General features: G+C 45.3%; 1 protein-coding gene across 1 annotated transcript in view; it reads left to right on the forward strand.

The window, feature by feature from the left end:
• Positions 1-3,175: 3,175 nt before the first annotated feature.
• The window catches only part of SLC35G2 (solute carrier family 35 member G2), a 338,112-nt gene continuing 316,917 nt past the window's right edge, over positions 3,176-24,370 (forward strand). Inside the window, exon 1 of the mRNA XM_069618026.1 lies at positions 3,176-3,474. Within this exon, the coding sequence (XP_069474127.1) occupies positions 3,386-3,474 (89 nt within the window). The 5' untranslated portion in view covers positions 3,176-3,385. The remainder of the gene's footprint in view (positions 3,475-24,370) is intronic.

The raw sequence follows: 24,370 nt of genomic DNA on the forward strand, positions 1-24,370 counted from the left end.
GCGTATGCACGAACGATCGCCTGTGGCACCCGACTAGCAGGATCACCGAGAACATTGAGCCTAGTACATAGGAGCGACTTGCTAGACATGGCAGCCTCACGAGAGCCCATGGTCAGATTTCCATAAAAAAGCATGCCTCAATCGAGATGCTGTGACAAGAAGAATTTCCACATTATGTCTTTGATGAACTGAAGATTCCCGGACAAGCTAAATCACACATGCTCGTGATTCGGGGAACGGAGGTGTCGCCTGGATCCCATTCATGGTCCATAGAAGGAGTGAACCCTACGATAAGAATATTAGGTCCTGAAGAAGATGACCTAAATTAGTGTGGTTATCGAAACCGGCCGACCAACTCACCCATGAGCCTTCTAATGAGCATAATGATGTCCAAATCAAAAATCTTGTACATGTTATAAACCAACCTCCAACTCCCTAAGGGTCAGTCGTTTTTCAAAGAAACGAGCTGGGGAGATAGATCTCTGCCTTCGGCTGGGGCCTCCCTCTGGAACAGCCTCCCTGCCACTCTAAAACTTGAGGAGCACCATCTCCAGTTCTGGAAGCACCTCAAGACCTTCCTCTTTTCTTCTGCCTTCGCTCCCCCTATCCCCTGCTGATCTGTTCTCTCTTGGCACCGTACACCTGGCCACCCTCTGTCCTTCGGGCCCAGGTACCTGCTCACCCTATCACCCTCCCGCACTGCCTCCGGGTCACCCCTTGCACTGGGGTCTGTATCTGTACCCATACAGTCCCCCCTTTTTCTTCCTGCACTTATCAGACCTACCCTGTATGCTGCCTTAAATCTAGCACTTGCAAATTGCTGGCTGCATTACCACTGTTTGTTGCCTTTATTATTTATTTATTGATATTTATCTGTTTCTCCTCTGCTTCGCACTTTCCACTTCTCCCCCTTCCATGCACTTTTCCCCTACCCCGTCTCCCATGCACTTGCACGTTCTCAATGTCACTGGGCCTAGTAAGATCGCTGTTTTGTTCTCCCCTGCTCCCCTCCCTTGCCTTGTCGCGCTCTAAAACCCTTGTGTACGAGCGCGATAGAAATAGAATATCAATCAATCAATCACCTCTATGACTAGACAGGCTTGTTGCCTCTAGGTCCTTTGTTTTCCCTCTTCAGAGGGTCTGTTGTTTTAACAAGATCAGAACAAGTTCCGATATGAAAGGACAACTGTTCAATTTGATGATTAAAACATAGATAGAAATTCCAGGTAGCAGTGCTCACCCTATCACATACAGAAGAGACATAATCTAATGTATACTGTCTTGATATAGCAACCATAGACTTGTGTCTGACCTTTTTTAAATCACACTTTTTAGATATATGTGTGTACTTGTTGATCAGAGAGAATCTTCTCACTATCCCTTTTAGAAAGGCGGCGCACTACCAAGCTCCTAGGGAGATACCCTCCGAATAGGGGCAGGGTGTTCTTCCGAGTAGGGACAGCCTGTATGTGTGTTTTGTTAAGAACAAGAGAGGGTTGTTGTCTCTTCTCTCCTGCGTAAATACTTCTCCTAGTACTGTTCTTTGTGTTAACAACCCATGTTCTGTCCAATCGTTGCTATGTAGGTCAGCCAGGTCAAGTCAACATTGCCCAAAATTTCGGTGGGCTACATTTTCTGTGAAAATGTGCTGGGGCAGTCTACTGTGCACTGTCGGTGACTAGCATCTATTGGATTTCTTCATGTGTTACCCTATACAAACCAATTGCAAACGGTATGGCATTTTACATAATTTTGCACAGAAGGTGTGCTGTATAATGCACCATTTTAACTCATTATTCTAAAAATGTTCTTGTGGGGTATAACCTCCCCCAAACACCCCTTGATTGTGTTGGGCTCCTTTGCTATACTCGGTCCCTTGTGCTTATTTGTGGTAAATAGTTATGTCCCTCAATTTAAAAAGTTCACCAGCCGTTACTGTTCGAATGAAAAAATCAATCGCCAGTCTGAAAATACGAATGTGTAAACTTTAACCCAGCCACTGGTCTGCCCAGTGACCGCTGTGACCGCTGGGGGCGGCTCTGACTGAGGGGGCGCTTAGTTGCGGCTCATCCGAAATGGGTGGCTCGACACCCCCTCGCCCATTCTGGACGAGTCGCCACCTGGCCTTTTCTTTAGTAAATATGAGTACGCATTGGCATTATTCTGATTCGGACCAGTGCTTTGCACATTAGTCGGCTTCCTTGGGAATTTAATGGCTAGAACATGGTGTGTGCTGTTTGCTTCGAGCAGGTTCTTGCTGCATCTTTCTGCGCAGACCGGGTTCCCCACTCTCCTTTTGCTGCAGGTTTTTTTTTTTACACCGTTTACACGCAGGCCTGATGCCAGTTTCCCCCCTCGACCCATGTCAGGAGCAATCACAAGCAAAGAAACACAAATGATGGCCCGGTCTGTTTACACATAAGTGAAGAATCAATCAGGCCTCGCCGCCTCGAAACCGCAAATATTCATTTCCATAAAAGCATTAGGACGCAGAAGTCCTTGAAGCGGTGATGGTGCACAGGGGGCGGGGGTCTGGGTTCTGAGGAAGCAGCCTACGTACGACTGGACTGCCAGATGCCCGTGCGCGTCAGTGCGCAGGCTCGGCGCTTCCTCGCATGTTACGATTTCTCTCTCTGACTCTCCTCCTCTCCTCGCCTCGCCGCCAAGTTTATTCATCCACGCTGATTTCCATTAGCCCTGGAAGGTAGCTCGGTGGGTGCAGGGTTCGCTGTAAAGATCTATGTGAAACCCTGAGGTCAGTGAGGTGTCCACCAGGTGCAACTCTTATAAAGATAGCTCAGTGGGTTCTAGTGGCTCCCGTGTAAACATCTATGCATAGGTCGCGAGTCTCCGGTTCCACTGCAGGAAGTACACACTTAGTTTACCTCCAAGGTCGTTACAATTACTATCGAGGAATTGGGTAACGAGGAATTGGGTAACGATGTATAGTGTGTAGCGCAATGAGGCGAATCGGATGGTGATGTTTGCTACCGTTTATGCTCGATATGTCTTTCCATTCCTCTTCTGCTCTGCGCTTTTCTCTTCTGCAGCTTTCTCCGTGTCTCCCTTTCTCCATACCTCATTCTTATGACTCAGACACTCACTCCGCCCCCATTTTTAAGGTGCTAAGCGCTCAGCGCAGTGCCCCTCTGGCACCAGCTCTCAGCCCATTCACAGGCAGGCTCTGCTACAGAGCACACAGCTGCTCCCCGGCAGTAACTCCCCTCCCCTTTCCCTCGCTCGCGACCCCCTCTCGTGTTGCTCACACACGCAGGCACTGAAGACGTGTTTTTTTTATTTCCCCTCGGAGAGCTCGCCGGTGCTGCCTCGCGTCGCCTTTCGCAGAGAGCGGCGAAGAGGATGGGGAGGCCGGCGCGAGCGCAGGATGCTTCCACACACCTGTCCCTCCTCTAGCAGCGCCGCCAGCTGCGCCTCTGACAGGCAGCGCCTGGGAACATCCGCCCTTCAGACCAGGTACGCTTTCCGCCCGTGCATTCGCGCGCCTTTTTGCCGGCGGCGCAATACGCTCTCCGCTTCAGCCCTTGCTGCCCCCAGGAATACCCAAGGGGGTGGTCACGGCGTGTTAGCCGGCAAAACCCGCCGTGGCCCGAGCTTTATACCCGCTGACTGGGGTTCTGTGAGAAAAGCCTCACTCACAGACTGGGGCTCCCCAGCCAGCATCTGAAGAAGGATGAATGACCCCGTAGGACGTTTCCACCCCGAGCCCCGCACTAGGGAGGGGGAGACGGGTCATTCGCATAGACAAGGGGTGAAGCCGGGGAAAAGGGTCCTTCTCTTTTTGTCCCACTTATTTTTGTACCATATCCACGAAAACCCAATAGCTCGCCTCGTACTAAAAATATTTCACCTTATTTGTCAGAATAATAAATACAGATATCATGCGATTTACTAAATATAACATTTTATCAGGGTAATGTCCGCGCTTTTATACGCCTGCCCTAGATATAGTTGAGGATGGAATCCTACTGGGCACGAAATGTATTAACTGGTGTGTCTTTCCGTCTGTTTTATCCAACATATTGCCCACTTGCATGGGTTCATGGAGAAGCCTGAAATTAGAATAATATGTTACACTTACTAAGGACACGTGTGGATATGCGCTTTTTTTTTAAGTAACCTTTCCACTGGCGACACGCCTATTTTATTTACTACATTCTCTTGAGGTGAATATGATACGTTATTTTCGTGATAGTTTGTGAAGACCATTTGGACTAAATGAGCTGTATGATGTCATAAATATAACACCCGTTAGTATGTCATGTTTTAATGTGTTTGCCCCACCGGATAGCGTAGCCAGGCAGGTTTGCATGTTGTACAACTAGACATGCCTTGACTTCCGATCTATTAATGCCACATTAAATGCAGCATACCTTTTTCAATGTAAGGTGGTGATTTTCCTAGATTTGGCCATGCCATTGGTTCCCTAGATTGTTTTGTTTGAATCCGCATCTTACAAATATTGTTTGTTTTACAGCAAGCTAGAGACATTAAGCACAGTATATGTCTCTGCTGTGGCCAAGCAAATGCAGAAGAGTCGTTGGTCCCAGAGCAATGAGAGACATAGTGTTTGTGTGAGAGAAAGAGAGAGAGAGAGAGAGAGAGAGAGAGAGAGTAGCCACAATTTAGACATGCAGAGAGCCCATGGAGGGATAAAGAGAGTGGGGGAAAGAGAGAGCGATGCCACAATGCAGACACACATGGCGCAAATGCATTGAACAAGAGAACACGAGAGATTGAAAGGCACATGGATTGGGGGATGGATAGAGAGAGAGAGAGAGAGAGAGAAAGAGAGAGAGAGAGAGCGAGAGAGAGATTAATCAGAATGCAGAGAACCAGGAAGATGGAGAGGTATACTCCATTGGCTAAATGGGTTGTATATGAATTGTTCGTTTTACAACTGTTCGAATGACAATTGACCTTTTCACAATTGACCGAATTGTGAAGGTCAATTGTACCATATATGTGGGGGGAAACCCCCCACAACCCTCCACCCAACGCCAACTCCCAAAACCCATATATATATATATATATATATATATATATATATATATATATATATATATATATATATATATATATTTTTTTTTTTATATATATATATATATTCGGTCAATTGTGAAAAGGTCAATTGTGACCCTTTAAATTCGGTTAATTGTTCATTCGAACAATTGTACATGAACAATTTGGGTAATGCCGGCTAAATATAGACACAGCCAAAATACAGTATCAATGCAGTCCTTGCGATAACCCAAGAGCCCAACATAGACCGAGTATCTATTACTCCACCACACCTAGACACATATGTTTCATAATTTGAAGGAACAGAGTTCTGTCTCGCTGCTGACAGAGAAGCTCCCTTGACTTAAAGCAGACACACAAATTAGACTCGATGATCCCACTGGAAATCCGGAGAGACCAGCATCTGAATGCAGACACACAGCAAGTCAATGATCTTGTAAACCGTACTGGAAATGGAAAACACATACTGCGGGAAACCTTTCCTTCATGGATGTTGGGGAGGGTTATATGGGGAATGGATCGTAGGGGGCGTGGCTAACGGGTGTGGCCCCAGGCCAGGTCACGCAATACAATGGGCCTCATTACGACCCTGGCGCTAAGGGGTCTGCGCCAGCGTTAGCTGCGCGGACCCCTTACCGCCAACTACGAGTTCCTGGAGCGCCATGGTCATTTTTCCGCCCGCTTTTTGCGGGCGGAAAAATCCATGGCGCTCTGGGACCTTGGTGTTAATTACGCCACCGTATTTTACGGTGGCGTAATTAACTCCTTCCCCACTCCCATTGAGCCCTATGGGGCCGAAATGGGAATGGGGAAGGGTAAATGGGTCAATGGGGACTTACCGCCCCGCCGACCTCGGAATGGGGCGGTAAGTCCGCCATCCGCCATGGCGTAAAGGGACTTTGCGCCATGGCCGGAAAGTCCGTCGCTGGCGGAAAAAATCCGCCAGGGTCGTAATGAGGGCCAATGTCTCTTCCAACAACCCACACCTGGTCATTTGCATGAAAGCAAAAGACATTATGGGAACATAATCATGGCCACATTTTCTCATCCATCCAGCTCACTTGAGACACAAGGGGGTAGCACACTTCCTCAACTTGGGGGGATTGAGCATCCTGTCTCTACGGAACTGTGCTCCGGCAGGGCAATTCTTGCCAGCTCTGCCTTGTTCCAGCCCAATTCCTCTCCTGTATGAAGGCACACAGCAAGGTCAACAATTCAATACGAAGAGAAACTGAGACTCTCTATAATCGTAATATTGTTTGAATGTTCTTTTACTTGAATTTGCTTTGCCAAACAAGCACAGTTCAAAGGACAAACTGATGGCTGGAGCAGTCACATGGCTGGGTGCTTTACACAGTCATGGTTTCGACTACGCATTAAACCACAGAATGGTTGGGAATGAGACGGCAAGAGTAAATGGTGGCAGCACAAGGCAGGCATTAAATAGATCTTCAGTAATTTCAGTAGTCCGAGCACTCTACAAATTCACTATCCAGTGGTGATGGTGGTTGGGGATCTTTGTGGGGGAAGATTGCACCGTAATCTCTGGCGCTCCCTTCTGGGCAGATCTTGAAGCGAGTCACTGTTGGAATAGACTTACTTTTTGGGTGTAGGTAGTTCCAGTGAGGAGGACCCAGGAGGGGGGGAAGGATCAAAAGCAGGAGTCTTCACAGAGGGCTGGACATGGTGAGATTGAGGAGAGTTTGGGAGCGTGAAGTGCAAATGGATGAATAGTGGTAGCTAGATTCCGCCATATAGGAGGAGCCAGCCCCTGGGTCGATTTACATGCCAAGAACAAGCACTCGAGTGAGTTTGAACAGGTAACTAACTTGTGGGAAGGCAGTGCACAGAGATGGGCGAGGTTATTGGGCGGTTGAAGAGGTCACGGGTAGCAACGTTCAATACCAGTGGCAGTGATCAGAATATTCCCACTTGGTCCCCTGCGCCCCCAGAGAGCACTGCCATGCCTCTCTCGAAGTCGCTCTCCCCTGAATCAAGGCTTCTGCAATGAAAAAAGAGGACAAGGCAGTTTGCTTTGGTTTGGTGGCTACCATAAAAGCCTCAGTCCACCGTGTAAATATATTGGAAGTACCACGAATAAAGCAAGACCCTTTTAGTCAAAGGCAAGAAACTGTCAAATTACGTTCAGCTATCACAGGCATGCTTTGCCCAGTATGGCTACTGTCACTGTGGCATAGTGCAGAAGCTTTGAGAAACATGAAGCTGTAGGGAGGGCTACTGCAATAGCACGGAACTGGGCTAGGAGTTCCCTATCTGTCATCTAGCCTAACCATAAATGCCGTAACCCAAGCAAACACAATAACAGGCCTACACATTTATTTTCTTGTCATGGGTTTTCGTTATTGGCCAGGATGACACATTCTTATTCACACTTCACGTTTTTCAAATACGTCGAAACTTGGACTTATCATAACATTTTCCAAAAACATTTCACACAAAAAATGTGTTAAGACATTTCCCCCCACTATTGGTATTGATGTAAAGTGAAAAGTACAAGGTTACAGAACGTTTGTTCCCCTTCGACACTGCTCTATGTGTTGTCTTTTCCGTGGCTGCTCACTCTGTGCATCCTTGGGTGTAGCCTTACCTGGGACACCTGACTTGGTTACCCTCCCGGATGCCGTTCAAGAAGCAGAAGGCCACTGGCACTATGCTGTGACATTCAGCCTAAGAACTCAGAGGCACCCAAGGGACAAAAGACTACAGAATTGGCATCAAGAACTTTTGAATTCTGTGTTCTACGCTTGCAACTAGTATCCCCTGCCCCTCTCTCATTTCACTGGAAAATACTTGTTTTTGGTTTTGGCTCATAAGTGCCACTCAAGCTACACTTAGGGCCTGACTCACAGACGCGTTTTATAATGGCACAATCCCATAAGAAAACGGTACAACACATATGTGTATGAACTGGGTGGATGAATACACATCTGCATTTGGGATTAGTCAGTCCTTCATTCTGTACGTGTCTGGCTTTGTGATTTCCTGGAAGATGAACATGCTGTATGTGTCTTAATTGCAGGTGGCCTCCTTTGCTGTCAGTCAACATAAAAGAGTGCCAGTTGTGCGATGATTGACAGAGCAGTGTTTGTTTTACCCCACCTTTTAGTTTTGGCTATTAGAGGTGTTCCTAGCCACCTGTGTGAGAACAGACCGATGATACACAAAGTATACAGTATGGGGGATTAGCTGTTTTTCTCTGGTATTTTTAGAGGGACACATTTATGCCAGATCAGCCATGTAAGTAACACATGTGCCATATTGAGGTGTAAACAGTCATAGCTGCCTAAAAAAAATGATCTGAAAGGTGATGGGTTAATTCCAGTTACTAAGCTGCTTTGTTATTTTAAAAAAATGCCACATTAAGGAGATTTTAAACAGAAATTTCTGTCTGAATAAACAGCCACGAAGAAACACGAGAGGAGCCGAACCTTATCGGCGCAATGAATGTCAGAAATGCTTCACTTAGATAAGCAACCTTACTAACCATGAGAGAAAACATACAAAGGTAATGAAGCTTATCAATGCGCTGAATGTCGGAAAAGCCTCAACCGGAGAAGCAATCCAATTAAATGAGAAGCTATACAGCACAGAAGAAAGCCTTTGTCAGTGCACAGAATGTCAGAAAAGGTGCAGTCAGAAGACCCATCTTAGACAGCTTAAAAAAACCTCACTTATTGGGGCACTAAATGTCAGAAGAAGGTCAGTCAGAGAAGCAGTCTAATTGAACATGAGAGAATCTACACAGGGGAAAAACTTTACCATTGCACTGAATGTCAGAAAAGTGACTTAACTAAACCTAAGATAATCTATACAGGTGAAAAACCTGATTCGTCACATACTGTTAGAAACGTTTCGATGTTAGATTGTCTTCAGTTCTACATGTGAAATCCCACACATGAGAATGCCTTTATCAGTGCACTGACTGTCCGGGAAGCTTCAGCCAGAAAAGCAACCTGGCTAAATGGGAAGACACACGGGAGTAGCCCTTTCACTGCTCTGAATATCAGAGAATGGCCTCAGCTGGAACAGCAAGTTCCGCACCACTGACCTGAATGTCAGAATACTTACATTCGGAATGCCTGCCTCGTTCACCACTAGAGAAAATGCACAAAAAGAGGAAAACCTCATTGGTGCATCATATGTAAGAAACGCTTATCTCATACAAGGTATTTAATTCTAGACGTGAGAACCCACACAGGAGAAAAACTACCTTGTGCACTGAAAGACAGAAAAGCTTTCAGACAACAAGACAAACCTGACTTAACACGAAAAACCCATGCAGTAAAAGAACCATACCAGTGCGCTGAATGTCAGAAACAAAATCAGTCATAAATGGTATTTAATTCTCTCTATGAGAAACTACATAGGACAATACCTGTCAGAGAAGTCCACTGCATGTCAGAGAAGCATCAACCAGAAAAAAAGCAGCTAATCGTGTGGATCCAAACAGGAGTAAAACCTTTAGTGCTGTGGCTGTCAGAAAGGCAACCAAGCTCATAATGATAGAAAACGCACAAAAGAGAAAACGTGTGTCTGTCCACTGAATGTCAAAAATGCTTTAGTAACAAAATCAGTTGAACTACTCCTACTCCCTTCTCTCTGCCTTCTAACCCTTTAAAGACTTGTGTGTAACATGTATGTAACAGTGCCTTTATGCCTTCAGGCTTAGTGCGCTATATAAATGTGAAAATAAATAAATACATTACTTGGTGCTAGGCAGCTCATGGTGTAATAACAACTTCTCAGCCAAGGGTGCCTTCAGCCACTTGATTTCTAAGCAATACAACACCCCAGCCAACAAAAAACCCTGAACCAAAATGCCAAACATGTCTGATGAGTTTCTTTTGTAGATAAAAGGTCAAGATTAGTAGTAACATGTCATTGAAAAGGTTGTGATGATTTGTAGAAAATGTTAATTTATGAAGGTTGTACTATTAAACATGTCAAAACATGCCAGCATAGGGGCATATCTCCCTTTAGAAAATCCCAAACTGTGGGCTTTGCCAAGACTTGCTTTGTTTGACATGTGCACCTGTTTTGTGTTAAGTTCTTCAATACTTGTTATCACTTGTAATGATGTGACGTTTGCTGCTATGCTTTGAGGCAGTATCAAATGCTAAGTGGGGCAGCACCTGCTAATTCTATTAGTTTACTTGGCACAAAGTGTAAAACCTTTGTTTTGATGCAGGAATTTTGTAAATTAGCCTTTTAACAATGAACACAAAGCACTCACCAGGCATTTGAGGGCAGCAGAGGAATCATTTAGCCTATGATGATATTACCTGCAAGTGCGGGGTTAAACTTTATAAGTACACAAGGCCATGATTGAACCCCCTCTTAGCAAATTAGAATGCTTGGAATGCAGTCAATAATTACTGGTATTGAATGGATTCCAAACATTCTAGATTCAGAAGCAGATAGGGAAACATCAGAAACGTGTCTCTGCATTTAAAAAAGAGCACTGCAAGATACTATCAAACATTTTGGGGGATCTTTTTTCTCTGTGATTTCAAAATGACAGGAAACATCTAATTTAAAACAACAATGCTGAAACACAGAAAAACATGTACTCATCCATTGCGTCTGATTGCTCACATTAAAAAAGTTCCAGATCAGACAAGCATACACGTACCATGGTAACCTTGTAAAGGCACTCTTGTTAATTAAGAACCACAACATTAAAATACATTTAATTTTCTAACACATGTTGTCTATTTACTTTGCTCACTATTAAACTAACATATCACATTATAAAGCATCAACTCCAAAACCTACAATGCTATTGCCACTATGTGATAACAGTCTTATAGCCCATGCAGGGGGTTATTATTGTTTGGTACGGGGATCATTCCATAACTTTGGGACATAACTTGGATGCAGTCCCTATCCTGCAACAATGAGGCCTGCCTTGGTCTATAAGACTAAGCCTGGGGCCATGGTCATTATCCCACGACAATGAGCCCTCCCTCAGTCTATTAGGCTACAAAACATAGTGACATTATCAGGTACATGATGCCTTTATTGGGGCCTTTGAAATGGCATTGATGACCATCAAAGCCACTTTCCTTGGTAAAGGATTGACTTGGGTATCCTGCAATGGTGAATTGCTTGCACCCTGAGGAAGTAGTTCCAGGAGATGTTGGATGGATGACATGAGTCAGCGGCTGGGCAAACAAGTGGACAAAGACTCAGGCACGAGCCTCGTCATCATCTCATAAACCGATGTGCCTCACGGCATCCTGCCTCTGCCAGTTCGATGAGCACCGATGAATCCGTCACGTTGCCTCCTCTGGGATTCTTTATGATGTGCACGTTTGCGGGCCCCAGACCTGCCTAAAGGGATGGACAATAGTGGCTTTGGCACAGGTCAGGCATGGAAGGGCATAAACCTGCGCTTATTTACGGGGCCCACACCCGTTTTTCTAAATGATAAGCCCCAGTCTGGGATGTCTTCCATCAAGAGTGAAGAATATACAAAGTAATACAAAAGGGAAGACATCCAGTGTAATACGAGGATGAACAGAAACATTTGACGTGGTAATATCCCCAAGACCCCGGCACACTCCTTCATCACAGGTATTCTGCCGTAGAATTAGGGCAAAGGCTGAATACTGGATGATATCTTCCCTTTGTGAAATGAGCGAGTGGTCTCAGTGCGATTCCTACTGGCAGCCTTGTTTTCAATGAGTCGCAAAATGGCACGGATCGATAATAGCATGCAAAGGCAAGCACCCTGTTTGTTTTCTTTCATCCATGTCATTTATGTAAGGATGTCCCTGATGGAGCGGGGCATGGAGTCGGAAATGCACTCTGTGCTGTGAAAGCAAACAGATAACATATCCACCTGCATCTAATTTTGATTGTGGGCAGAGAGGCTTGACTCCTTATGGACTTCTGCCAGATTTTCTGCAGTAGTAAAATTCATTGTTCTTGGCGGCTGCAATTACTGATCATCACTGTGCTCCCATGTGATCATCCAGACGCCTTTTCTTCTCGTCTGGGGAGGTAAAAGGCATAGGAACCGGGGGGAACATCCCGCATTTCCCCGCCTTTTATCACCCGCAAAGCAAAGTAGCAAAATCCAGTGGACTGGTACACCGAAGCAAATGTGGTCCTGGGTTTGATCGCATCTGCTGGATTTAATGGCTCATTGAAAATCAGGACCTGGGTAGGCTATGAACTTTACACAGCAGGCGGCCTCTGCAAAGAAGCTAAACACTGATTGAGCACAGGTTTGTTTTAAATATTATTGAGGTATAGAGTAGACACGCAGATGAATGTGAAGCAGAATTCAAGAAAGTGTATGTCCACCCAGCAATTGAGTCGGTCAAGTGAGATGGTCTTATCATCCTCATCACTCAGGCTTCTTCTACTGCAATCAGCTTCCCAGGAACTAGCACTCTGTGTTCATGCTTTCTCCTCCTCTGCATGCATGTAGGATTACCCATGTGTTTCGACTTCATGCATGGAACGTACTCTTAAAAGATTTAAATCGGCATTTGTTGTGTGCTTCAGAAATTACTAATTTGCAGTCTGTACAAAAGACATTAAAAGCATGCGTCCATGAAGTAAGACTGTTGCCCTGCTATTCATGGGTATTCCAGGGTTAGGGTGTGGGTAGCACAGAGTTGTCAATTTCAACATATTTGAGAGCATTTTATTTGACGGCGATGAACAAGGATTGCGCACCTTCATCTCGCCTGCTGTGCCCTTTAAGCTCATTCTAAATCACACATGAAGATCACGGGCCAGATTACAGAAACTTTGCACTGGTGCAAGTGCAAAGTTTGCACGGTATTAGCACTAGGGCAAAGTTTGCCCTATTTTTAAAAACACTGGGACACATTAAAAAACCATTGCACCTCGACAAGTGCACTTTGGAAAATTACAAGCACCAGGGCTAAAATTGCCCTAGTGCTACAAAGATACATTTTTGATACATTTTTGCATCAGGGCAAAGTTTGCCCTACTGCTAATACCGTTCCATATTAGCACCAGGGAAAACGTTTCACAAATCTAGGGATTTGGGTGATGAAAAGTAGCGCCCAGTATTCAATTATAAAATGTATTTTAAATGCACCCTCTAGCATCCTTGCAAAAAACTGGGGTCCCCCCGTTTATGCTGACAGACAACACTGGCATCTCCCTCGCATCTATCCTCTCTGGCTTCACCACATTTCACAGTGGTTGCTGCAAGCCTTTCTCATTCTGTCACATGTCAAAGTGACTGTAGTTATCCTTCCCTATCATTCACAATTGCTAAATTGTCAGCGTCATACAATGCATGTGCTCTACAACGATATGTAACAGCTGTTGCTTTTAAGTATGCAGCATCGTTTGCATTTTGAAAATGGTTAATACATTCAAGCATGGATATCCTTATCCATGCCACAGTGGCGGCAGCTGGCCTCCCTGGTTCTGAACAAAGTCACCGGAGCTGCAGAGAGCATTCCTTGTTCAGCCATATTTAACTGGGACTGCAGCAGTCCCTCTTAGTTCTCTCCAACATGCCATGGTGAATGTATATATCCTATGTGGCTCTGAAACACGCCACCTGCAGCTAGGCTTCTTGCTTCTTCTACATGCCATAGTGGCTGCTACTAGCATAGCTGGATTCGCCAGATGTCACAGTGACTTCTGCTAGCCCCCCTCGTTCTGCTAGCTTCCCTGCTTCTTCCGCTTGCCACAGTAGCTGCATCCAGTAGTGGCTGCAGCTTGCTTTACTGGGTTTCCACATGTCACATTGGATCCGCTAGTTTCCCTACTTTTGCCGCATGTACCAGTGGCTGTTGCTGGCCTCTGTGTTTCTGTCACATCTTACAATGGCTGTAGCTAGCCTGCCCAGTTCTCCCACATACAGTTGTTGCAGTTAGGCACCCTGTATGCCCATATGTTATAGTGCTGCAGCTAGCCTCCCTGGTTCTGTCACATGTCACACTGGCTGCAGCTAGCCTGCCTAGTTTTCCCAAATGCCACATGTTTTGCAGCTAGGCGCCCGCTATTCCCACATGTCACAGTGCTGCAGCAAGCCTCCCTGGTTCTCTTTGCTTCCAGGCCATAGAGGCCAGAGCTGGCTTCCCTACATCCCCCACGTCACAGACCTGAAGCTAGGCTCTCTTGTCCTGCCACAGGTAACAATGGCTGCAGCTAGCTTCTCTGGTTCTGTCACATGTTATTGCTGTTAGACCTACCTTCTCTGCTTCCACCACATGGGACAGTACATGCATGAAGCTTGCCTCCCCGGATTTCTCACATGGCACAGTGACTGCAGCTAGCCTTCCCGCCTCTCCCACATATCACAGTGCTTGCAGCTAGTCTCCCTGGTCCTTCAGAATGTTACTTTGGTGACATATACGCTCTGCGATGAATCAAGGTAATTTGTCCCATCTCCCCAAAAGAGGGAGACCCCCTTGTGAGGCTAGGGAGTTGAACCCTCTCGCAATACCCCCCCTCGGGGTAGAGGCAAGCAGGACCTCACCGGGAGAGACTCCCCCTTTGGGGACAAGGACTCCCATTCCCACGAGTAACTCCCTAAAAAATATTCCGAAATAGCCTGCTAGGGAATATCCAACAACATAAAAGACATACAATATAATAACTGGAACGAGGAAGAAGTTGACATTTGTTATTGTCAAGCGAAAAACGAATATGTTTCTTTAAATACAAATTCACATTTAAAAGGGATGAAGAAGCTGATGAGAGAGGAGACGCCACAATGATCAGACGCAGAGGGATACTCACGCCGACAAGTGAAGCCATGAAGCCAGACAGAACACCTCAGAGGGGCGGAGACTTGGCCGTCGAGAAAACCTGCAAGTTTGAAACTTGCTGTGAATCTGACAGCAGGGTACAGAATGCAGTGTGCCCTTGAGGAACGACCAGGAGAGAGTCATGGTGGTGGCATGACCACAGAGATCCAGTGGTGGAACAGCAGTTCCCCGAACACCGCAGACACTACTAGACAGTCCCAAAGGCCTATCAGCCGCTTACCAGCCAAGATGTCATTCGGCCAGGAGAGAAGATATGAACGCCAGACCAAATCGAGAAAGAGAGAGCGAAAAGCAGAGAACCCAGACCCGCAAAGGCCCGGGTAACATTATGCAAGTCAAGTCCAGGCAACAGGGAGAATGGGAGACCCAGGAGGCCTAAGGGGAGCTGTTATGGGACTATTCATACTCAGAAAGTAAGAGAATGGAATAAGGAGGATCAGAGAAATCAGTATGCAATCGGAATTGCAAGAAATATTAAGAGTGAGCGAATAATGCTTGTAGAGAGAGTAAAATCAGAATATCCCTTCAAAAATAGAGAACCCAAGAAAAGCAAAGTGCTTAATAAGATAACTATGGATAATACAAGAATTGTAAGAGACATTAAGAGGAGAACATTTGCCTGAAGAAAAGGGAAAAGTGAGCTATTCTTTAAAGCCTAAGAAACTGATGAATATCAGGAACTGAGTAAAACTCAATATGAACTAAAGAGAAAGAATTGTAGATCTATACCCTGTGAAAGGGGAAAAGACATCCTATACGGTATTAGTCGTTGCTCAAGATTCAAGAATGCCACACCTGCGAAGAAACAAGAGTCTCACAAAGCTATAGCTTGAAGATTATGAGTACTTTATCATTACATATGCATATAGAGAAGCAGGCCTTGCATGTACACTAAAAAAGTGGTAGAATATTGAGACTCTTAATTAGATTCCAGGTGTCTATTGAGCTTTTTGTTCTAATTGTTTATTTATAATGTGCCTGATACCATGAGGTTTCTAAGCGCACACCTGGGGATAGAACCTGGGCTGTCGTTTTGCTTTCAAGGCAGCAGCTATCCTCCCAAGATGTGAAAGTACTTAAGGGAAATCGGCTGCTATTGGGAGGTAATTGGCAGATCGTTGTAATTGGTTATTTATAACGTGGTTAATACCCAGAGGTTTCTAAGCGCAGATCCGGGGATCGAACATGTGTTGTTCAGTGTCGTCTTGCTTCCAAGAGGAGCAGTTGCCCCTAAGGTATCCTTCCGAGGTTGTGGATTGTCGGATGTAGACGAGCTTCAAAGTTTAAAAAAATGTGCGTTTATGTTGGTTACTGGGATATCCTACAACATTTTCTGCATTTAATACAAATTTGGAAACACATATTGGTTTGCTCTCCGATGTAATTGCATCTCAACCTTTATGTTTTCGGAATTTCATCTGGAAAAAGAATAACGCAGGAAATAATGAAACACCAGTCAAATTTGGAGTAACCTCAAAGGTCCATGGCTGTCCTCTATAAGACGGATATTAAATGAAATGGGTCATAGTGAGTGGTGTACCCACCAGTAAGCTTGCCCAAGCAAGCACAATCAATGCTGATGCTTGAATGTATTAACCATCTTCAAAATTCAAACGATGCAGCAGTTACATATCGTTGTAGAGCACATGCATTGTATGACGCTGACAATTTAGCAGCAACTGTGAATGATAGCAGCCATCGCTGTATATCAACACATTTTGCCCATGACACCCAACCTACAGCCTGCCAACAGCACCATGTGGATGCACCGGCAGCAGATATACACGGATGCCCATTAACTGAACATAAGATTACAGTGCACAGGAGGAACAAGAGTCAAGAGGACGTACGCTCAGGAGAGGAGCAGGTTCTTCATTTGGGATCTTGTATACAATTCTGCAGTTCGTTGTGCAATTATTGAATTATGAAGTTAATTATTTAGCCCAGGAGGAACCATCGGGGGAGGAAGGGGGTTGGGATCGGCTGAGATCCTTCTGGGCACTATTGCACTTGGTGCTGGTATGGCCTGGTAGTGATGTTGGGATAACTGTTCCCTCTTAAGGATGGGTGGGGGCTGCCTTTCAGGGTTAGAATGTATGTGATGCAGCCTTAAAGCTGCAGAGATGAGTCCAACATCCTCTCCTTATGCGGGAGGCCGCTCAGAGAAGACAGGACCCTTCCACCTCCCTAATTTGTGTGCACAGCACGGTCTTGCATGTCTTTTCCCTAATTAGGTACACGATAGTATCGTGTTGATATGCGCCGGAGCTCTGATTTCCTTTTTGATGCAAATCTAAGTGACGGTTGGCCTCATGCGGGAGAAAATGGAGAGAGACAAGCGAGCACGCCATTTTTGTGGGGTGTTACAACTGTTCTGACACTCTGCCAGGATTGTCTGCTCAGCCAGCCGGAGACAGTGCCGCAGCAGGCCGAAGGATGTGATGCGGAGTGCAGGGAGGGTCACGGACCATGTCATGTTTGTAGTCATCGAATGTCTCGGTATTTCAGCTGGAGGTTTAGTTTACTCTTCGATATAATTTAAAATGTTACCTTTTTGTTTCAGCATCTCCCAATGACCTCCCCTCAGTTTCTGCCCTTTCCTGTGATTATCTGTAAAACTCTTTCTTCATTGTTAAATATAGGGGTAATGATTTCAGAATACAGCTATTGGTGCAGTGTCGCCAAACGCAAATACAATGACAGATCTAAGATACGGCTGCACTTATTCCAAGCTAGTACTAGCGTGTTACCCACCTTAATGGTTATCACTTTACATACATCAGAAGGATAAAGTGCTGAGTAGACCTGCTGGGATTTGAACCTGTGACCATGAGGTCAAACACAGATCTCTAGAGTGGATGCATTAATCCACTGAGCCAAGGACGCCTCACTAACCCTTGCTGCACGGAGCTTCTGTCTGCCTCTGCTTGTGCACAACGTGCACAACGTTCTTTGGTAAATGGCAGCAAGTTAGACTGGGTGCAACCACTGACAGGGCTATGTGCGGTTGGCAATGGATTCAGCATGGCAACCCCTTTTCATGAAGCTGTTGCCTGCGTCCTAGGTTGGTACTGCCTTTAACCTAGGCGAGGCCATGTAGCTCCACTGTTTACTTTATGAGCAATGTCCACAAGGAGGTGTGGCATGGGGGGATGACCACGGTGGCACCACACTGCTTATTCACTAGGACACGTGCAGAGATTATGAGGCATCCCATCAGTGGGAAGTTGCATCAGAGGTCGTCTGAATGTATTTCCCACCTTCATAGCTTGGATTGGCCTGTGGGCTCCAGTATCCAGTGACCCCTTGCATGGAGCTGCCATAGTCTGATTTCTCTTATATGCCTAACAGGTATGCAATGGTGTGACATAGTTACCGTCCCACAAATCGGAGGAGGATGCATGATTTGGTCCACACAACCAACCGTCTGATTATTGAGGAGTTTTTCCAGGGGTGACATGTCTGGCCTACGTTGTGCCAAGTGGTAGTTGGGGGTCAAAACGGAGGGAGATCCGAGATGTTGGAGCTAGGTGCTTGTGTAGGACTGGGTGTTGTGTAGTGGACGGTGTTGCATTGCTTAAGGTGGCCTTGCAAGGTCTGGGTACATGCCGCCTTGCACCTTGCATTCCCGTGGCTGAGACTTCTGTGGCTTCATGATAGTCTTGTGGGGCCCTGTGGATGTTTGTCCTGGGCTAGCTGAGTAAATAGCATTTCAGATGTCACGTGGGAGTCTGTGGTTTTCTTTCATGGGTTAGATGTGGTTCTGCGGTGTCCCTTGACTTGACATGTGTGGCTTCTGTGTTCTTTCAGGGGGCTTCTCCAGGGCTGCCATCTCTTTGGGTACCAGTCTGACCATTTCCGCTCATTGTTAATGTGTTTTTGTGAAGAGATGAGAGATTATGGCAGGCATCCATTGATGTGCCCAGTGTCGAGCAAATCCAACATGCCGACTGCCCGCATTTTTGCGCATCTTGTTTGAATCAATGTACACTTCGCACTTGACCAGAGACTTGTAACAGAGCGGTATGATGCATATAACCACTCAAGATTTTAGCAAAGCCTTTGATGACAGTTTGTCAGAAGACTTATTAAAAGTATATGCTGCTTGACTGTGCATGACATCTCTGCTTGGCGGGTGAAGGTGCTAAAGTGTGTCAAACGTTGTTTAAATCAGAATATAATTATTAAATGCTGATGTGTTCCAATGTCTTCACACAGCACAATGCACTGGGGTCTAATGAGAGGAAGCGTTGCAGGGGCCATCAATCTGCAATGGAGTTGACATACTGGGGGGAGTGGAAACAAGCAGCTGCAGAGCCAATAGGTCTTTGCTGTCATGTGTCAAGTGCAGCCGTCAATCCCCCCAATAAACTCCATGCCATTTCTAAAGGAAAGTAATAAGCGTCACACTATTAAAAGTAAAGATCTTAGTACAAAACAGGCATCCTCTTCAGAAAAAAAAGTGCAACAAAACAAACACTTTTCTATGGCACCCTGGACATCTAGGACTCTTTCAATTAACTTGCCAGCAGAGACAAACTATTTCATCTAAGGGGGATACAAAATGCTCAACTTTCAGCAAATCACAATGGCAGGAACATACAAACAAAGATGGGTATGACGCAATGCTTTGTATTTGTGATAAAGCAGACATTACATTGCACTGCACGCTGTACAAGCCTGTTGGGTCGTTCCCAGGTTATGACCAAACAGTGTGCTAATGCAGATAGAAATGCCCAAAATGAACTGGAACCTATTTGTTGAGGTACACGCCATTAGAAACATGGAACTTGTAATGTGTTTGCCCAAGTCATTGGTAAAACCTCACCTATAGTATTATGTCTTTTTTCATGTTTTTATTATTATGTTCTTGCTATCTGCTTTTAGAGGCCCCAACTGTGGAAAGATGCCAGCCAAGCAGAAACAAACTGAAAGGAGGGATACTCAGAAGGTTTCAGGAACGGCATGAAAAATTCTACAACTTGATGCTAAAGGACGAACCTATGTGTGATGAATCGCAGGATTGCATCACTTTTCTCTAAGGGGGAGCCTTTCCCTGTGAGGCTAGGTAGGTGAACCCGCTACACAAAACCCTCCCTAGGGGTAGAGGCAAGTGGGACATCCCCGGGAGAGACTCCCCTCTTGGGAACAAGTTCTCCCGTTTCCGTCAGTAACTCCCTACCCAATGCACCTGAAAGAGAACATGAAGGCACAGTAGATGTATGTTATTGTCACGCTGAAACCTTCATAAAATCTGAAGACAATTACTCAGCTGGTACTGCGATGAAGGAAAGCACTGGAGTAAAACACAGAGTACTGTTAAGACGCAGAAGAAGGACTCCTACACTACACCGGGGGATGCCCACTGCAGCATCATAAAGGCGGGAGGAGGGAGAACGTAAGAGAGAGAAGCCCAGGAGTTCCAAGTCATCTGTTGGAACAGAGCCGATGGACACTGGGAGATGCTGCTTCCCAAGCCAACAGGAAGCTGGTGAGTAAAGGCGCCGATCAGCCCTGCTGGAGAGAGAGGCTATCGAGAGCCAGAGGGTTGGACCCCAGTATCAGGGGGGACATGAGGAGAGGAGGTGGCCATACCTGTGGGACGGGGAAGTCTGTTACCAATGCAATACCACTGTTGAAAATGCACACTTGAGTGTGCCGAGTGGAGAAGGAGTGACGGGTAAAGATGCCGTCCTGACAAGAATGAGAGCAAACATCTATGTGAGTGCTGACCCGGTGCACAGTCCTTTGAAAGCAAAGGTAATGGGGAGAGTGGAAGACCCAGGGAGAGCATTGAATATATAGATTGGAGTAAACATACACGTCCCAGTGGGACACACGCTTTCTAGGAGAGTCTGGATGTCAGTCCCAAAAGGCACATAAGGAGAAGTGGTGGCCAACCCCGAGAGACAGGGAAGTCGCTTGCCGACACCGAGGCCATTTACAGAGAGTACGCTGGAGTGTGCCGAAAGGAGAGGGAGTCACGAGTAAAGAGGCCGTTCTGACAAGATGAAAAGCAAACGCCTGTCAGAATGCTGACCCGGTAACCTAGCCCCTTTGTAAAGAGGATAACTGGGAGAGCTGGAGACCTGGGGAGAGCACCAAATATAACAATTGGAGTAATCATACTTGTCCGAAAGGGACTTAGGTTTTTAAGGAGAGTGAAAAGCAACTGTGGACAACACATAAGGATGCCAGTGAGATAGAAGTTGAGAAGATGACTAGGAATCATTACTGGGTACATCAAACTCGTCCCAGTGAGATACAACCTGAGAAGAAGAGTGGGAATCATTACTGGGTTCACCATACTCGTCCCAGTGAGGTACAACCTGAGAAGAAGAGCGAGAATCTTTACTGGGTTCATCAAATTCGCCTCAGTGAACTACAAGCAAATAAGAAGAGTGAGAATCGTTACTGGGTTCATCATATTCGTCTCAGTGAAATAAAAGCTTATAAGAAGAGTGAGAATCATCACTCGTGAACTCATCCTTATCCGAGTGGATTACAAGATAATATGAAGAGACCAGAGGTGAGAAGAAGTGTGAAAAACAATACTGGCTAGCCCCTACTCGTCCCAGTAATAAAAAGTCTTCAGAAATGTGAGACTCATTAACAAGTATTGTTAAAGTCTAAAATGAGTGAGACTTATAATTGGAAGAAAATAAGTTGAACTAATCAGGATAAAGATTGTGCATTGAAACAAGAGAGTCTTTTAAGTTTGTTGAAAAGGTCAAGGAGTAGAGAAGCTCCAAGTAAGAAGAGAAAGTCAGATATATATGATCTCAACAGGTAGAAGACAGTAGAGAGAAAGAAATGGCAAAAACACCATTGAGTAAATTATACTACTTGATAATTTAATCACCAAGAAGTATTTAAGAATTCTTAATTGACAGATATTGCTTAGAAAGCAGTCCACAGAAATGAGTCATTCTCCTGTGCTTTAGTTGTTTTAGTAGTGGTAGGGTCTGGTTAGCTTCGTGTTTGGTCCGTAGAGGGAGTTATTTTTTGGACTCACATATGCTGACGAGAACCCTAGTTAGTTTTGTTAGGCAGGCAAACCCATACTTTAGGGAAAGTCTGGCATTCGTTATTTTAATTTGAATGAATACGAGTCACAAATGGAAATACTGACCCTGCCTACTTCTGACCTGCCACAGTACCCTTTGGAAGAGAGAAGATTATTGGGAAATAGGAAAGGGCCATCTAGTTATATCATCGCATATATACAAGTAGGTCCAGTGGGAACAGTGTTTTGGAACAGGGAGTAATAATCGTCTGTGAGTAATTGTGGTACAGTAAAAACACACACAAGTAGGGGCTCATTTTGTAAATTGGGCAGTGGAGGCAGTCATTTACATGGAATGCCATGGAATACGACTGTTTTTGGCTGGCTCTAAAAAGTGGCGGTATCCATAGGAATCGATTGCATTTTCGCAAATATTTATTTCCAGTCATTCACTGCTCCAGTGCTTCTAGGGAAAGCAGCGGGGCACTGAGTGGTAGACCAATTTGAAAAGATAGCTGCTTAAATATATCTATGTGCTTCGTATACGGGAGGTCCACTCTCTGCGTGTGCTTTCTGTTGGTTTTTTGTCTGATGTACTCCACATCCTTGACGATTGCACAGCTTCTATGTTGGTCTTTTTGAGTTTCACAGGAGCTTTACATTAAATTGCTCATGGGGCCATTTTAGTACAATGTTGACAAACTAGATGGGTTTTTGATAGTTTGGAATTAGAATGTTTTCATTCTTTCCTGTTAACTTGCCTCAGCCCATGGCTAACGAGTTCACCGAATGTGAATCTGCTTCCCAGCGATTAGGGGTTCCCCAAGGTCCCTCATGTTGCCCCTGTTTTTTAATGTGTATGCAGAACTGCTGTTGGAGTGTTTAACCAACTAGGCATGTTTGTGCAAAAGAAAAAAGCCTGCCCAATAGAGAAAACAAGAATTGGAAATGCCAACAGTTTGGGCTTTTGCATAGGCATGGGAAAGGCACTTGCCAGGCACCGGCATAGTGGTATTAACTGGCCATTGATTTAGCAGGTGCAAAATGTTGCGAGTATCTCAGCATCTAATAGCAATTCCTGGCAAATACCTAATACGTGTACACAAGTCAAAACTGTTGGTTTTTACCAATGCTTGTTTTAAAAGGAGTTCAGGGAAGGACGTGCATAGTGCTTACATGGAGTGCCTGAAGGCAGGGCTCGTTAAAACATTTTAATTACACCAGTAGCGTCTTACAGCTCCAATTAAGTCAACGCTCAGAAGACTGCTTTGAAACAACACTGGCAGGCAGTTCGACTGCACAGTTTGATGGTAAAGCATCTGAAAGAGTTCCCATGAGGAGGTGTTTTGGGAGGGGAGGGACAGGATCTGCCTGGGAATGGCCATATGGATTAGCGTGGCCATGGGCAGTCAACGGATGGGCAATTAACCAAACAACACCTACAGCCTGTGTGACCCTCCTCATATGCCATTCCTCCCTATCCACACTCTAATGCAATTCCTCCCTATCCACACTCTAATGCAATAGTTTCGGCTTATAGGTGGATCTAAGGCGCAATCTAATAGCAAAAACTAATGAAGCTCTTCAAACACTGCCTAAAGCGAACTGAAAGCTTAATTTGAACCCATCCAAATTAGAGCTTCAACTGTTCTGTGACACACTGTGTTTATAGTCTGATCATTTCCGATGTGTTTACTATGACCAAATGAATAAAATCTCAATGCACCTGCCAATAACAAACCTTTTACACTCTGTTGCGTTACATTTTCATCTCCAAAGCAGATTTAAAGCAGTGGTTTAGGCAGTGGTCAAAGTGTACGGAAAAAAGTAGTGAAACTATATTCCCTACTGGCCTGCCCCAGCTCCTCACAAACCCCATCACCACGCCCCCGCCCAGGTGCAATCCAAACCCACAAATAAACACACCTGCTGTTTAAGGGAATGCTCAGTTCAGTGCACTGAAGTACACATTTCAACTTCTTCCTACACTTTTATTTTAAAACAAAACAATTCCGCAACAGTTTAAAAAAAATGAAAGTATAGGAACAGGAAAACATTTTAAAAAAAATAAGTAGAGGAGCAGCGCTCCCAGCCGCTCCCACCCACTTCGACCAATGGGTTTAGGCTCGTGTCCTGCGCAGGACTGGCTGTGTAAATGGGATATTTAGCATGCTTAGCATTGCTAAAACTATGCTACCTGCTGTGACTCACCCATCATCAGGAATAAATAGATATTATCAGTTCACTCTAGCCACAGTTATGGCAGATTCAACCCAATGGTCCTGTAGGCAAGAATCACAAGAGGGCCATTGGTGTACACGGGGTATGGAGTGACTGGCAAGCAGTGCTGCAGAGCCTGGAGTGGATGGGGCTTGTGTTGGTCAAGAGTTTGATAATGGAGCCTTTTAGGCGAGAAATGTCACAGTTACTGCTGGACCCGAACCTTGGAGGATTGACCCACATTCCATATCGTAACCCTGCTGCAATGAGGGTGCAGTATGGCTGGTGCTGTCTCCTCGTCAAGCTAGCACAC

This window comes from Ambystoma mexicanum, chromosome 10 (genome assembly GCF_040938575.1).
Source record: "Ambystoma mexicanum isolate Mex_15411 chromosome 10, UKY_AmexF1_1, whole genome shotgun sequence".
Taxonomy (NCBI): Eukaryota; Metazoa; Chordata; class Amphibia; order Caudata; family Ambystomatidae; genus Ambystoma; species Ambystoma mexicanum.